Source organism: Pseudorca crassidens, chromosome 7 (genome assembly GCF_039906515.1).
Source record: "Pseudorca crassidens isolate mPseCra1 chromosome 7, mPseCra1.hap1, whole genome shotgun sequence".
NCBI lineage: Eukaryota > Metazoa > Chordata > Mammalia > Artiodactyla > Delphinidae > Pseudorca > Pseudorca crassidens.
The window spans coordinates 7,125,335-7,141,835 of NC_090302.1; the positions used below are offsets into that span (position 1 = coordinate 7,125,335).

The 16,501-nt window shown below is 60.8% G+C and overlaps 1 protein-coding gene across 2 annotated transcripts in view; it reads right to left on the bottom strand.

Annotated features, from left to right (window-relative positions):
- The window catches only part of PTPA (protein phosphatase 2 phosphatase activator), a 40,347-nt gene that overhangs the window by 9,727 nt on the left and 14,119 nt on the right, over positions 1–16,501 (bottom strand). The window contains exons 5-10 of one of the 2 annotated variants that reach the window (XM_067743019.1): positions 15,860–15,977; positions 13,903–14,002; positions 12,875–12,999; positions 11,911–12,011; positions 7,597–7,704; positions 2,218–3,638 (exon numbers count right to left, since the gene is read on the bottom strand). In XM_067743019.1, the coding sequence (XP_067599120.1) occupies positions 3,561–3,638; positions 7,597–7,704; positions 11,911–12,011; positions 12,875–12,999; positions 13,903–14,002; positions 15,860–15,977 (630 nt within the window). In that variant the 3' untranslated portion in view covers positions 2,218–3,560. Of the gene's footprint in view, positions 1–2,217; positions 3,639–7,596; positions 7,705–11,910; positions 12,012–12,874; positions 13,000–13,902; positions 14,003–15,859; positions 15,978–16,501 lie in introns of those variants that run through there. The other variant, XM_067743018.1, reaches the window with a different exon arrangement.

Consider the following 16,501-nt stretch of genomic DNA (forward strand, 5'->3'; position numbering starts at 1 on the left):
CCCACCCCACGGCAGCTGATGGCCTCGCCTCGCAATTCCCTGCAGAACTAAATCCAGTACAATCCGCCTGATGGATGCCAAGGGTCTGCCTTCCCTCCGTGAGGAAGGACCACCAGCCTGGCGCCTTCTCCAAGGCCCGCTTGCATCAATGCTCCCCTCAGGCCGGCATCGCCGCCCTCTCACCTCTCCCGGGTCGCCCCCAGCGGAGGGCGGACACGGCAGCCTGCAACGAAGGCTTCCCTGACCTTGAGCCCCTGCCCACCCTCCCAGTCTCTGCTCCCTTCGCAACAAAACTGCTAACGGCCGGTAAGGAGCAAGTACGCCGCCCAGCTCCACACTCCTGCTTCCGGGCGGGGGGGCTCGGATGAAGGGCCTCTGTGCTCCCACAAGCCCCTCACCAAGCCACCGCGGGCGCCAGGCTCACCTGCCCCTCCGTGTTCCGTCCCCGCTCCCTCACGAGCCCACTCCCGCGCTCCCACCCAACTGGAGCAGCCCTTCGCAAGGACACAAAGACCCAGGGCCCTGCCTCTGTCCTTAGTCACACGTCCAGCATGTCGACACCACCTCCAGGGCCCCTCACGGCACTGCCCCGCAGGCTCCCCTGCTGCCGTGCCCAGAGTCAGTCCCTTCTCTCCTTCACCTCCCACCGCCCTGTGAGCGGGGAGCCTGGGCCCATCACTTGCTGCCCAGCCCCTCGTCCACTGCAGCAGCCCGGCTGCCTCGTGCCCAGCTGCCCACCCCACACGCCCGCTTGCAGCTAACAGCATCCCCAGGCCCAGCGGCAAATCCCCTCCCCACGCAGCCCCGCCTCAGGAAGCGGCATCCAGCCACACGTGCCAGGACCTGGGGCTGCCCTTGGCTACTCATCTCCCGCTCCTCCTTCCTCCGGGCGGCCACACGCTGAACACAGCCTAAAGCAGACCACTGCTCACCACCTCCACGCCGAACCCTCACCTAGGCCACCAGCCTCGCAGGTGGGGCCGCCTCCACCCACCCACCCCGGGCCCTTCTCCTGTGCAACCCCCGCCCCCCCACCCCCGGCAGCTTCCCAGACAGCTCCCAGCCTGGACCTCAAACCCCTCAGCAGAGCTCACGAGGGGCCCCCCACCAGGGCCCCCGCCCACCCCACCCCCACCCACCCCACCACCCACCCCCGAGCCTGGCCTCCCCCGCCCTGCCTCCCAGCCCTCCCCCCCCCCCACCGCCCCCTGCCCTGGCCTGCAGCTCTCCCCGTGGCCCTTCCTCCTCGGTGGGGTCTCAGCTCATGTCTTTCCTGACCCTTGTAGCTCAGGCAAACTCCCCCGCTGACCCTCTCTAATTAACTGCTCTCATTTCCTTTGTAGGAACATGCCACTACCTAACATTCTGGTATTCGGGGATTTACTGTCCCCAACACTAGAATGAGAAATATGTAGCCACTGTTTGTGAAATGAATGAATCTCAAAATCCGTGATCTAAGTACTATTATGCCCATTTTTCAGATCAGGAAGCTGAGGCTCAGACATGAAGTCAACTCTCAGGGTCTCCTAGCTACCACGCAGCGGGCTTTGGGTTGAACTCACGTCGGCCTGGCTCCTGGCCAGCAGGCTCTCTGTGCCCTGTGCAAGGCCTCCCCTCCGAGGCTGGCAGAGAGGCCAAGGGCTCTTGTTCTCAGAGGAGGCTCGTCTGAAGACAGAAGCCAAGTCTCAGGCACTGCAGCCCCACAGAGACTCCCAACTCCAGCAGGACAGGGACATGAGGCATGGAGGAGAGCGAGCACAGAGCACCCCCTTAAAAACTGCAGGGGCGCGGTTCACAGCCAGGCCCAGTCCAATGGCTCCCCAGGCCAGTTCGGGGCTGACCCAGGGGTTCAGAAAGGCTGCCTTGATCAGGAAACAGCCGCAGCGACCGCGGAGCGTTTGCTACGGGCAGGCCCTGCGCTGAGGACTTCACACCCCTCATTTTCTCCTGGCAAGCGCCCTGTGAGTATCCCCATTTTAGAGATGAGGAAGCTGAGGTTCAGAGAGATTCAGGAACTTACCTAAGACCCTGCAGCTGAGGGTGGAGACAACCGGGATTTGAACCCGGGTCTCCACTTCGGAACCGCCTAGGCAACCCAGACCCCAGCTGGACCAGCTCAAGCCCCAGATTCCGTGGCCCAAGGGAAGGGGACTTGATGGGGGACAAACGGTCCCGTGGAGAAGGAACACTCATGTGGCATGAAAAGACACACACAGGTGACAGGTGTAAAGAGAGGCTTTAATCTGAAGAGCAATGAAGGCGCCAAGGGCTGGGGCCCAGGGGGCACAGGGAAGGAGGGGCCAGGAAGCTGCGGTCTGGACCCTGGGAGGGAGGGAGGGAGGGAGGGAGGGAGGGACCGAGCCTTTCCTAGGAAAACTATTGCTGTGACTCCTGCAGCTCGTGTCCCAGCCTCTGCCCAGGCCGTCGGCCTAGACCTGAAGGCCAAGCCCCTGAATTGTGCTTCTCCGGTGCTCCCCCTTCCCAAAGGCTGTGTGGACCCAGATACGGGGAGGGGGCGGTGGAGACGGGCCGACCTGGGCTTGGGCAGGGAAGAGTCTGCGAGACCCAGGCCTGGGAGCAGCGCCCCCCGCAGAAGAACATTCTGGAACTGGCCTGCAGCTCCCAGCACCCCCTCACCCCCCAGGTGGGCCTGCCCGGCCCAGCCCCTGCTGGTCGTCGGAGCCCATTCTGGAACTCCAGCAGGCAGAGTCCCGGGCGGTGGGAGGGCGAAGGGAGTGGGCTGCTGTTTTCGGAGCCCTCCTGCGGCGCACTCACCCACCGCCCAGCTAGAGGGAAGCAGCAGCAGCGAGGGGCGTGAGGGTGAGCCCAGGTTCCCCGCGGCCACACTGGCCCCGAGCCCACCCCCCTTCCTTCAGAGCTTCTGCCACCCCCTCCCAGCCAGGGAGAGCTCTGGAAAGGCAGGCCTCACCCAATCCGCCGGTGAGCTAGCCCTGCCGGCGCCCTCCAGAGGCCACCCTTGAAGCAAGAGCCAAAGAGCAGAAAAGCAAGGATGAGGCACTGGACACAGGTGCCCACGGGCCCAGCGGGCAGGCGTGAGGACGAGCTGGGAGGGTCACCGGCCAGAACAGCCAAGGCTTCCCCCCCCCCACCCCCAGGCTGGCCGCCAGCCTCAGCGTCCAGCCCTCAGGACACCCAGACACCCACCCAAACAGGGCTCGGGAAGTTGACCCCCGGCGTGGGGAACAGCTGCTCCAACCCCTAGAAAGACAACCTGGCAAGGGAAAGCAAGGGCAACTGCACACACCTCCCTCCCCACAGTGGCCCGGACAGCCTGCTCTCAAATGGGACTGAACAGGGAGGAGAGGGGGCCCAGGGACCCTGCACCCGCCCCTCTCTCCTTGCCCGTCCGCCACAGGGCAAGTCAGGAAACTGGCCACACTTTGGTCACTTCTCCCACCTTGGGTCGTTCAGCCTTATGCCCTGAACCTCCCTCAAGCCCACGCTCACCACCCACCCCAGTAAACAGCCTCTCATCAAACAGAAAGAACACAGGGAGGGGGTGGGGAGGGGGCCACAGCCGGGGTGGGGGAGGGCGGGCACTAGCACGACGTGACCGGATGGATGGGCAGCAGGCTCCCGAACTTGAAGTGCTGGATCACGGGGAACTTCTCCAGGCACTGCGAGGAGGAGGGAGCAGACAAGAGAGGTGAGGGCCGCCTCCGAGGGACCCCTGGACGACTCCGGAGGCCCGGAGCAGCGCAGCTCCAGCAGGTGCCCACCCAGGGCCCAGGAAGCAGCCAGGCCTTTGGCGAAGGGCAGAGCTTCCGACCCATTCCTGATCACCCCCTCCCATCCAAAGACCCCGCACTCCACGACAATCAGGTCAGGTCCACCAAATAACGAGAATGAGAGCGAGTGAGAGGGACCGAGGGAGGGGGGAGGGAGAGAAGGCAGCCTAACCCCACAAGGCGGCCGCCAAGAAGAGAGGCAGCCGTGACATCACTTGGCCCAGAGGGACAAGTTGGGGACCAGAGGTGAAAAGAACCCTCCAGATCATGGGGGTTCTCCCAGCCCTGGAGAAGAGGTGTGGGGATACTGGGACCCAGGCCCGAGAAGGGTCCAAGGCCCATTTTCCCAATGTTCAGTTCTCTGGACTGAAAAAGGCATCTTGGCACTTCCGAGTGAGACAATAAGAAGCAGCTGACAGCCTCCCCACCCCCAGGGCAATTCCCAGCAGCCCTGTGCGTGGGGCAGAGCACAAGAGCGCTGCAGGGGGATGGCTGAGCAGAGGATGGCGCTGCTCCCTGAACCCAGCCCAGCCAGGGCCTCGGCCCCAGGGCTCTGGCAGAGGAGGGGAGACAGAGAGCAGCAGGACCGACCAAGAAGCTGGCCTGGCCCACAGGCAGCCGGAGCCCAGGCCCACAACGCACAGCACCGGGAAGGTGACGGGCCCCCGGCTCCCAGCCCCCCGCACCAACCCTGCCATGCCTGCCCACCACACAGGCAGCAGCCCCGCACGTGTGAAGAAGGATCTGCCTCCTCTCAGACCTCTGGCCACAGAAACAGGCAGCATGTGCACCTCCTGGCTGGGGTGCAGCAAGACTTATGGCCTCCGAGAGGGTGAGAGTTCCATCCTGTGACCGTGCTCTCCTCCAACTAACTCAGAGAAATAAAGGCACGCCAGCGCTGGCCCAGGTTCCCTCACCTCAACAACCAGCCGCAGAGGTGAGGAGGTCTCTGCCCAGCTCTCTGTGTGTGTGTGTGTGTGTGTGTGTGTGTGTGTGTGTGTGTGTGTGTGTGTGCGCGCGCGCGCGCGCGCACACATGCGTGTCAGAGTGGGGGGTGGGCCACAAGGCCTGAAGGAAGGGAAATCTACGGTGGAAGGATGGGGAACCAAGCTCTGTCTGTGTGGGAGCAGAGCTCCAGGCCAGCCAGGCTCCTGGGCCTGGGGCACAGAAAGTGGGGAGCAGGCAGCTGGGGGTCGGCGGGGGGCGGGGGGGGGAGGGAAGAGCAGCAGATCCAGAAAAGGCAGCTTCCATTGTGCTTACGTCATGGAGGAAGTGGTGGGAGTTTGTCAAAGGGGAGCCCCCCCAGGGTCCTGGAATTCCAGAAAGGGTCAAAGGTCAACCTCCTTCTAGCTTTCAGGCCTGAGAAACTGCGAAGGCAAGAGGCCTAGGGGGAGGGCCCAGGGGCAGAGGTTCTCTCCACTCTGCCCTCAGGGACCCAGAACAAGCTTCCCCAAGGCCTGGGGCAGGGCGGGGGGCGAGGAGCTGGGCTAAAGGCAAAAGGCTGCTTGGGGCAAAGGAAGTCGGGGGCTCCAGGGTCACAGCAGAGGGAGCCTCTGGCCAGGCCTTTCTCCAGTGACCGGTTCCCCTGCGCTCCCCGTGTCCTGGGCAGAGCAACAGCTTCCGCCTGCCCATGTGCAGACCTTCCAGCTGGAGGCCCTCCCAGGTCCCGGCGACTCAGGGGAAGAAGGGGCTCCCCAGGTCCTGACAGGCCCTTCTGAAGGGAGCCCCAGCACAGTGACAGCCCTCAGGAAAGACAGACCCCACCCCCCCCAAGGGTCCCGGAAAGCATCTGGTTCTTCAGTTCAGAAAGGCTGAACTGACAGGCAGTTTGGAGATGCAGGCAGCTGGTCCCAGATCCCGATGCCAGGCCCGGTCAGGCCTCTGTGGCAGCTCAGGGGACCCGCTCCCCTCCAGCAGCCATCTCTGGCCAGGGGCTCTGGCCTTTGCTAACCCCCATCTGGACTTCAAGAATGGTGAGCCTCAAAGGTCTTCCGCAAGGACCAAGAACGGGTCTGGAGAAGCAAGTCCTTGCCTTGCTTTCCCCTGAGCAAAGAGCATGTGACCACAGGACTCACAGGGACCAAAGACTAAGGGCAACCTGCTAGCAACTTGCCAACGAGTGTCGCACGTCACAGAGGCTTGGTGTCCTTACACTAAAGGCAGTGAGTTCCAGCGCTGTCCTACAAAGCCGTGTGGCCGCCACGCAGCGCCCGGCAGGCTGCGTGCGCCCAGGGCTGGAATTTCCGGGTCTCAGGAAGGGCGCTGGGTTATCTGCTCGTGCTCCCTCGTCTGGTCCTGAGCTGTGGGCACTTTTCAGTAGCTGACCTCCTTGGGCTCAACATCGAGAGAGATACTGACAACCGTTACACCACGGACCGTTTCGTCTGTGTGGCCCCATCACCGCCTCTAATCTTAATCTGCTCCTCCCTCAACCTGTCAGCCAGAGTTCTTTTGCCTTTGGACAGGGCAGGTAGGGAAAGGAGGCAGGGTCTCCTCTGCCCTTAGGGGCCCAGGTCAAGCTAAGTTTAGTCACTCGAGTAAGAGCCTGCAGAAAGGACGGATCTTACCAAAGAGTCCCGCCTTGGGGGGGGGGCGTGGCCAGCAGGGAGTCCCCTTCAGCACCCACTGTGGGACTGGGGCGGGCAGGGGTGTCAAGAACAACAGAACACGCAGAGGGCAGGACCCCAGGTGCTCCCCAGCAGGAGGGCCAGCGTGGAGGGCCGGGCTGCGGCCGGAAGGAGCCTGCACAGCCCCAGCAAAGGCTCCTCTCAGATTAGAGAGGTATGTGGGCTGGAACCTAAACACAGGATGTGAAGTCCAGAGGAAGGGGACCGGAGGCGGAGGGGGCGGAAGGGAGAGAGAAGGCCAGGCACGGTCAGTTCCAGAGCCTTTAACCCCTTCAGGGCCACGCAGAGGGATCCAGGCCCACTGGAAGCGCTGGTACTACCAAACGCACCCAACCCCCTACAGCCTGCCCTCCCTGCTCCTCTGCCTCTGTTGATGGGTCTGAGTGAGCTCTGGGTGTAAGGAGGCCACCCGAAGAACCCCCCGTCCCCAGGAGAGGAATGACCAAGGGTCAAGAGAGGCGCACCTGCAGGGCAACACCTGAGACCACCAGCCTGAGGGTGAAAAGAGGGGACTTTGGGACCCACTCCTCCAGGTGAGGGACTTCACGCCCAGGCCCTCCCCTGGCCAAGGTCAAGCAGTTCCAGGATTGGTCTGCATAAGATGTGCAAGGAGCCAGAGGAAAGCACGGGGTGGGAAGAAATGTCTCCTCCCTACTTGCCAGAAAAGAAGCCACCTCCTTGGCTGGGAAAAGGGTGCCAAAGAGGTGAGCAGAGAAGGGCAGGAGAGGGGGCAGCCGCCTCCCAGCGCGGGGAGCTCTGGAAACCCAGACCTCCCCCTGCCTCTCTGCCTGGAGAGCAGCGAGGACCACCTCAAGTGGTTATTAAAAATGCCAGCTCCCGGCCTCCCACCTGCCCGGCGATCAGACCCACCAAAGTTGGAGAGACATCACTTCGGATGATGCCTCCGAAGGATAAAACCCTTTCCCAGGCCTGTTTTCATTTTCGTGTCCCCACAGGAGACAGAGCTGAGAAGGGCCTCCAGCCATCTGACAAGTGGGAACAGAGACCCCCGAGCAGCGGGGCCATGGCTCAGTCACAGGGCAGAGCTGGGCCTCAGTCCAGTGCTTTTCTGACTGCCCATCCCACAGACAAGAGATGCTGAGGCCTCAAGCGTCAGAGGGGCTGGCTGGCAACTCAGAACTGGATTCAGAGCAAAACAGCGGGGTGGGGATGAGGGCGAAGCAGCCCAGGACCCAGCGTGCAGGCCAGTCCCCACTCACCTCGGCCTTATACATGCGGATGAGACCCTGGTTCACTTTGGACCAGGAGGGGACGGCACTGATGTTCCACAGCTGGTTGGAGTGCTCTGCAAAGGGGCCTGTCTTCATCTGGAAAAAAAAAGAGTCCACAAGCTGGAGAGATGGGTCGCCCGGGAGCCCAACCCCTGCTCCCCTGCAGCAAGGTTGTGGGAGCATACATACGTACACACACGCGCAAGTTGCAGGCCCGTACATATCCGTGGACACACACACACACAAGGGCCAGGACAGGGTCCCTCTTGGCCTGCCACAGGCAGAGCTGGAAGAGCTGAGGGAGGGGTCGGTTTGGGGGAGGGCCCAGACCAAACCCAGGCATCTGACTGCCCTCTGCATGGCAGGCGGAAGGAGAAGGAAAAGAGGGGGCAGACATGAGCCACAGGGTACCTGCAACAGATGCGGGAGGAAGGTCTGTTTAGAAAGCCAGCCTGACCTGGCAGGGGAGTGGGGAAGGGAGGGCAACGGCAGCGACGGCTCTGTTCCCAGTCCCTCCTCTTGGAAGGAATTCTGCGGCAAGCCCAGTGGAGCCCCCACGATATCAGAAACCACCGCGCTGAGACGAGGAAGAGCTCGTGTACCTGAGTGCACCCCGCGAGCAGCACAAGGCCAGCGTGTCTGTGTTTGCTAACAAGCCGTTCACAGTCCCCCGCCACACAGTCCCCTCCCGGGCTTTGAAGCAACACTGATGATGCTGGGGGAACGGGTCTCAGCACCCGCAGCCCCAGGTTTCAGAAGAAAGAGTTTCAAAGGCAAAGAGGCTGAGCTGGCAAGAAAGCAGACTTGGACCTTGAGGAGGTGGAAGGTTCCAGAAGAGGCTGTGTGTGGAGGCGGGGCTGGTGGAGAGCTGTTCCAGAGAGGAGGGATGGGTCTCCATACTGGGCACCATAAGCATGAGGTCCCAGGAACACAAACCCCCCACCCTTCAGCTGCGGCCTCGCCTGGGGACCCGCTCTCGCAGGCCTCTCACTCCTGCAGCAAGGCAACTCTCACAAAACTGTAAGATCTACGTCGAAAAAGATGCCATTCTACCCTTGCCATCTCCCTCCCCTGGCCCAAGTCCCCCCAAAGCCTGTCTCAACCCCCGGGGTTCGAGCAGTGAGGCCATGGCCCATGGTCCCCACAGGGCTTCTCCTGGGCCAGTCCCTTCACCCAGAATCTTTCCCCTTCTCTCTGTAAGGCTCCCTCCTCCAGGAAGGCAGTCAGGAGCCCCCAGCCTGCAGGGGCTTGGCCTTCAGGGTGCTTTGTTCCCAAAGTCCCACTCCGTCAGGCTCCACCCCGCCCTCCCCTCGCCCTGCCCCGCCCCTTCCCCAGGCTCTGGGCCCCACGGGAGGAGCGCCAGGCTCTAGCCCTCTCCTGCACACTTCCAGGCCCTGAGAAGCTCAGGGATCACTGGAGCTGGGGAACCAGTTTCACTCTGGACTAGGCCCCGTGAGCGAACCACCCAGGAGGCACCCTGCTGGCTCTGTCACAGCCGCAGCTCCAGGGGTCTGCTCAGCGAGGGCTCCGTGGCCAAGGCTGGCCCAGGGACGTGGGGAAACCAGGGGTTCTGCCTGTGGGCCAGCCTCCCCCGCTAGGGGCACGGGGTGGGGAACCCAAAAGGCCTCTCTGGCCCGCTGGCAGAGCCGGGGGAGGCGCGAGCTCCGGAGCCCCAGTGGCCTGGGCCGCCTCCATGGAAAGGCCAGAGATGCTATTTAGGGGGGCTGCCCCCACCCCCAGCCCCAGCCTTCAGGGTCCCAAGGTCTCCTCAGGTCTTTCAGAAGGAGCCTCTGCAACTCTGGAAAGGAAAGCAGATAAGGGGGGAATGGGGTCAAGAAGACAAAAAACATTCGCTCATTCCAGCCACAAAGGGAGAAGAGAAGGAGCGAGAAGCAGCGAGCGAGCTGCAGGCCCGCAGTGACCCCAGGGGGATCGCATGAGTCAGAGCAGCCATATTGAGCAGGAAATTACTCACAGACGCTGCGTTCCTGCCTCTCCACTCCCAAGAGAATCGGCCTTTTGTAAATGGTTCCTCTGTCAGTAACTGAGGGGGGTGGGGTGGGGGGAGGCTCTGCACAGCGCCTTCCTGTCAGCTCCTTCCCTTCCAGCTGAAATCTGATCCCTCCCTTCCCAAAACTCCAAATTTAGAAGCCAGATTGAAACTGAAATTCTTTTCCTGCCTGCCCTGGGCTCTTAAAGGCGCCAGGGCTGCATTTCCTGAGGCGGCAGGAGCCCTGCAAGGTGAGGTCCCGCATTAGGGACGCTCAGGGCCACCGGGGCAGGTCGCAGGCTGGTCCCGGCGGGAGGAAAAGCACGGTCTCATTTCCAACTTCTTGTCTGTTAAATCCCGTAGCTGCACCAGCTCTAGTGATCCCTGGGGTCTCCAGAGGCAACACCGCCCCCTTCCTGACCACAGCACACAGAGCTCCACGCAGGCCGCCAGGTCCCCACGTCCCAGCGTCAGGCCTCGGGCCTCCCTCACCACCAACTGGGGGCTGCGAAAACCCTGGTCCGGGTGGTGAGCCCAGACTCCGGAGAACTAGCACAATGTGTGCCACCGTCAGGAGCTGCGCCAGCCTGCTCTAGGCTGGCCGAGTGGGTGAGAGGGGCTCTCGCCGGTCACTCAGCTCTGGGGCACGTCCCCTGCTAGCGGCCAACGTCCACCACCAGGCCCAAGCACCGAGGCCCCGGGCGAAAACCAGGCCTCGCAGAGGGCGTGTGGAACCACCAAGGAACTCCAGGGCCTGCCGGCCTCCTGCCAGTTCTTGCCTCTCCCTCAACTGTTACCAAAACGTCCGAGTTCAATGTGTCTTTAGTGCCACCTAGTGGCCACTGTAGGATTCCCTCTAGCAGAGGACCTGGGTCCCAGACTGGAGCAAAGCTTTGGGGTTTTCACACCAGCATAATCGAACAAACAAACAAGGAAACAAAGTTTTAAGCTGGAGTCAATTCCCATACTCCCTGAGGCCCAGCCTGGCGTTCCTCCTTGTTAGTTACTGACAGGGACCCAGGGGCTTGGCCAGCCGGAAGGGCTTAGCCTCTTACCCCCAGGAGCGGGCGAGGCCACCCCTTCTCCTCACCCAGCTCCTCCTGGGGTCTCCCCAGCTCCGCACACCCTCCCGTTCTACTCTGGAGAGAGCAGCATGTGACTGGTTCTCAAGGCAGCGAGCCAGGCTGCCCCGGAGTCCTTCCGACCTTGGGCTGCCTACAGTGCTGAAAGCAGCAGATCCCAGCTGTCAGGACGGCCTTCATTTGCTGACTTGGAGAAACGCGGCATTCCCCTCTGGCCTCTGCAGTTGGGCGCAGGCCTGAGCCGACTGCTGACCAGGAGAGTCTGGAGCTATGGCTGCTTGGCCAGGCGTCTCCCCCTCTTCAGGGGGCTCAGAACGGGCAGCCAAGAGAGAAGCCCGCACAGGCAGGGGCACCCACGGGTGTGCGAGGGACATCACCGGGCCAGCAGGAATGCCTGCGGGCGTCAGGAAGGAGAACGGGGGCGAGACCCTCTCCAGGCGGCAGAGCCAGGGTGCCCTCTGGGAGCCTGCGGGGTGGGTACCAGGCAGGGAGGATGAAAGGTCCCCACACCTCCTGAAAGAGAGGCCCGAGCGCAGTGGGTCCCCAACTTTCATGCCTGATCACCCGGCATATGTGTTTAAATTCAGGTTCCTAGCGCTCGTCCCCCAAGATTCTGATTCAGAAAGCTGAGGTGGGGCCCAAGAACGTGCATTTTCACAAGCTCCCCAGGTGACCCTGAGGAAGCGGTCCAAGGCTGCACTGGCAGGAGGCCCTACTTTAGCAGGACAACGACACCCAGTTAAACGACCCCCGCTGGGTGGGCTGGGGGTCCAGGCCTGCTCACTTGCACTTCCAGCACCTCCCTTGGCCCAGGTCCAGCTAAGGCGTGTCCCTTCAGCAGGGATCTGTCCCGCCTTCCACTCCAGTCTCTCCAACTCTTGCAATGGCTTTGTCGCACACGTCCACACGCACACAGCTCTGCAGACCCTGTGGCCCCCACCCTTCAGACCTGCTGCGTCGGCCACCAAGTCCACCTAATGACCAGGTCTTAATCCGTCGGCTCCAGTAGAAACCCCAGAGTACTGATTTAGAGGAAGAGAGCCTGGACAGTCAGAAGGTGGCTTAACCTTTCAGAGAGGCCTGGCTGGGCTTCCTTCTCAACAACCCACTTCAGGGCTTGGCCCTGCCATCTTCAGACGGCAGCTCCGGCTCCTGTGTCCAAAGCCACCAGCCTCAGCCCCTTTTGGCCTGGAGGCTGCCGCGGGCCCCTCCCTCAGCCCTTCCGCTCACCTCGGTGATAAACAGGACGCACTCCAGGAACATGTAGTCCTTGTGGCACTCGTTCACGGCCTTCTCATCGACAAAGTGCCTGGGCTCCAGACACGGGTGGTCTGGAAACAGCAAAGAGCCCCGGGGTTTAGAAGCAGGCGTTCGCGCCGGCGGGGCACCGCAGCCCGGTGCCACCTGCACCCACCGCACGGCTGCGGTCCTGCCCACCGCCCTCAACGCCTGACCTCGCTGGAGCCATCGATGGCCCTGTGCAGGTCTGTACTCTGTGTAATAAGCTCCGGCCCTGCTGCTTTCCAGCCATGCCACCCAGTTGCCTCACCCGTGCAGTGGGGCTGTGGGGTGCCACCTGAACGTCAGGAGCACCGTGAAGCACTCGGCACGGCGCCTGCACGGGTGAGTGCCGCTCAGCGGTTTGCCGGCAAAGAGCCTTCCCAGGGTGCTTGCGTGATCTGCCTGAAGCACAGAGAGCAGTGCCTGGCGCAGGGAAGTACTCAACAAAGGGTCGTTTATTAATGTTACTCCGTTAGGCAGTTAATCCTACGTGGAAACAGACGTGGACCCTTCACCCACTCTGGCTCGCCCGTGGGAAAGTGGGAGGAACCCCCAGAGCGGGCCCGGAGCGAGCAGCAGCTCCTCGATGGGCCCCCCCTGCGCACGGCTCGATAATAACAGCGGATGACGCTGGTCACTGAGTCAAAAGAACCCCTCATTTTCAACATAAAACCCCGCAGCTGCCGCCAGGAGCCGGGGCGCATCTCACACCGGTCCATTACGCGCCAGGTGCCCTCGCCCCAGCCCGTCGCTTTCCATCATGTGCCTCAGCCTCCCCAGCCTGCACGCCAGCCGCAGCAGAAGGTCGGCGGCAAGCAGCCTCCGTCAACAGCCGGTCTAATGCCTGCTTTCCGAGCTGCCACTGTGTGCCCTGGGCAGGAGGGGAGGGAGGAGGGCCAGGGCACCTCAGTACCTATCAGCTGCGAACTGCCCCAGATGAAGGGCAGAAACTGGAAGTCATCCAGGCCCCACACGCCCTGGCTGCCGGCCGGCTCCATCCTGTACGTCTTCTGGAGCTTCCGCATAACCTCAAGGTACCTGCACAGGAGGGCAGGGAAGGGAGGGGAGGTGGCAAAAAGCAGAAAGACAGTCTCAACCCTTCGGCCAATGGGAGCAAAGGAGGCCGGAAATAACCACCTGAGAGTGTAACAGATCTCCTTTTCAACGAAACCCTGCATGCCTGTGTTACGCATCAGCTGATACACTCAAAATTATGGAACTTCATTTTCTTCCCTCACACTCAGCCTCTTTTGGCCCAGCAAAGGGGCAAAACACCAACTGGGAAAGGAGGTTAGTGCCATCACCTCCTGACAACTTGAGAGCCTGGGCAGGAGCCACAGCTTCTCTTGCTTCGGGTTGCCCATAGGAAAGCTGATGGGAGTCCAAGGAGATCATCCCCTAGATCCCTTCGGGAACTGCCCTTGGAGCTGCGGCATCAGCAGCACCAGAGTGGGGCCCTGAACACATGTGTCAGCGCCCTATGGTGACGGAGACACACCCACGTGCCGGGAGGTGGTCTGGGTGGTGAGGGGAGCACGTCAGAGCCTGACTGCTTGGGTTCAGCTGGCTGTGACCTCAGTGAAAGGACCTGATTTCTCTATGCCTCAGTTTCCTCATCTATAAAATGGAAATGAGCGTCTTGGTGAGAATAAAAAGAGTTGTATGTAAAGCGCCTAGAAGTTACCTCTACGCGATAAATGCCACAGAAGCATTAGCGGTCGTTACGTAACATTCCCTTCACTTATTTTTACTTGAACCTGTCAGAAGGAGGAGTCCTGTACACCCTGTTCACAGTCACAGCTTGATTAGGACAGGACAAGAGAAGCAACGGCCCCTCCGGAGCCCCCTCTAGCACCCCGTCCCCAGTCTGATGGTAACAAGGAGGAAAGAGACCCGGCTGCTCCTCCCCCGGCCGCCGCCCCTCCCGCTGGGCTCACTCACCGATTGAACACCTTGAAGACAATGGCTATTTGGTCGTCCACTCGCAGCACCCCTATCTTGCAGAGACAGCAGAGGAAAGCAGCAAAAGCAGCTTCATGTCCTGGGGGAGAAAACACAGCCGAGGTTGACAGTCTTCCAGAAGGCGTGGGACTGTTCTTGGTCCCACCAGAGTCCAAATCACTGCTAACTTCCCCTCTAAGGACGGAGGTGAACATGGAGGTGACGGGGCCTCTTCCCCATCCAGGAAGAACTAGGTTCTTTAAAGAACCACTAGTACTATAATCCTACTCCTGAAAAGGCCCAGGCTGGTGACGCTTCAATAGGCATTCACATCTCATTCTGGGGGTTTAACTCACTCATCAGTTCTGCCCTATTTACGCAGCACCTACTGCAGGTGGCCATCACCGCCCATGTCAGGCACTAGAGGGACAGAGGCCAGAAGTCCCTGCCCTTGTTTGATAGTTTATGACCTATCAGGATGACAGACATTAAATATACAATCACTTCTATGAACCTACCTCTGAAGGAGAAGGATAGGGTGATAATTGGAGGATATCACAGGGGGATCCTGACATTAGGGTTCAGGAAGGCTTCCCTTCAGAAATAATATTTAATTTGAAAGATGAGTAAGAGCTGGCAAGGCACACGGCGTGAGGGGAGCAAGAAGGGCACTCTAGCCAGGAGAAACAGCACATGGAAAGGCCCTGAGGCCAAAAAAAAAAAAAAACCACCACCGTGATATGTTTGAAGAACCCTAGGAAGGCCAGTCTGGCTAAAGCAGCGAGCAAGGGAGAGAGTGTAATGCAATGGGGCTGAAGATCAGACAGGCATTCACAGCCACAGGGAAAAGGAGCCACTGAGGGCTTCGAAGCATGGCCACACTGCAGGGTCAAAGGGCACCCCCCTTCCTTCCCAGTCATGTCAAATAGAAATGGCCAGCGCTACAGAAACCGCCAGCTGGACTCTGGGCCGAATCCCATGGTTCATGGTGTCGTAATAAACATATCTGGAGGGAGGGGAGGAGAGAATATTTCAGTGGCTTCCTGTCCTATTTCTGCAGAATAAGGGTCCCTCCAAGGGCCTGGAAAGCTTATGAGCTGTTACTTTCACCTGCACAGTTTTTGACCATGACCAGCCAGAGTCCAGGCCACCATCACGCAGGGGCAGTCATCACCCTTGCACAGCTAAGAGCATCTGAGAGTGGAGGAAAAACCCAGCCCCTGCTGACCTGGCCACTCCCCACCTCCAGGTCTTCCTGGTCGGCTGGCCTCAGTCAAAGCGCCGCCCCTAAAAGTCTCACTCGATAATAAGCCTGTTCCTCAGCATCAGGGGAGCAGATGACAGAACTTTCCCATGACCCAGGTCCCAGGGGGCCCTTCTCCAGGCCTGCCCCTGGGGCCGGGGCTCCTCCAGAGGCAAGGGAAGGGCCCGAGAGAGCAGCAGCTCTTGCATTCGCCTGCTTCAGCGTGGAAAGGAAAAGGAAGGCGGGCCTATCAAAGCAGCGAGCCTCCTCGGCCACGCCTGACCTAGATAAAGGACGCCCCCCTTCCCTGTTAAGATGCCCACAGCGCTCCCTCTGAAGGGCACCGAGTGGCTAACAGCAATGCGCCACAGCGCTGCCAGAGGCTACCAGGGTCTTTCAGTTCTCAAGGCTTCCGTAAGCGGTTGTCTTGGGATACACTAAGTGCTCAACAAATTATTAGTTTGGTGATGACAATGAGCGCACAGCGAGGCCCTCTTTACAAGCAACAGAAGTCAGCGCTGCGCTTACAGCCACCATGCATGTGGCACCAGCTCCCCCTGGTGGACCACGCCAGAGCAGCAGGCGTCCCTGCACCTGCCGCGCTGCACCCCAGCTGGCTCCCTCACCCCACCAACACAACCCAGAGCAAAGAGGAGGCAACCCGAGAAAGGGCCACTGCGAAGCCAAAAAGGCGCCGCCCACGGTAACGGGTACCTGTGCCGTAGTCGATGCGCGTGGAGTTCCCTACTGACTCCTTCAGGTAAACAGCCACCTCGGGCACAGCAGCTGCCAGATGGGTGGGGACCACTGTGGCCACCAAGTTTTCTGCTTCCTGATAACATAAGAGACACAAAGTGGTGGCAGCAGATTAGGCGGCATCTCGGTGGCCAGGTGCCCAGAGGCAGCATCTTGGTTGGAGCCAGGCTGCCACAGCGAGCAGTCCTGGCTCCCTGCTCTGACTGCCCACAGAAGGAAGAGGAGGGAGAGCATTTATTTTCACACAATGGAGACCACCCTGGGGTGGCTCTTCATCTGCTGACCCTCCCTCCAGGGGACACGGTTCTGGGGGCAAGACAGGAGGGATCTAAAAAGAAGCCATTCGACTTTCCCATCTAGTAACTCACTGACACCTCCAGAGATGTCCTCTTTCTTCATACTCCCAGCGAGGGAGTTTGTGCCCGACGTCCACCAGAGACATATGCAAGGACGTTCACGGCAGCATTATTTATAGCAGCCAAAACGTGGAAACAACCCACAACTGAACCGTCCGTCAACGGCAGAATGGATAACTTGTGCTATGGCCTTACCCTGGAGTGCTGCGTAGCAATGAAGAAGACCCACTGCTCCGCACAGCAC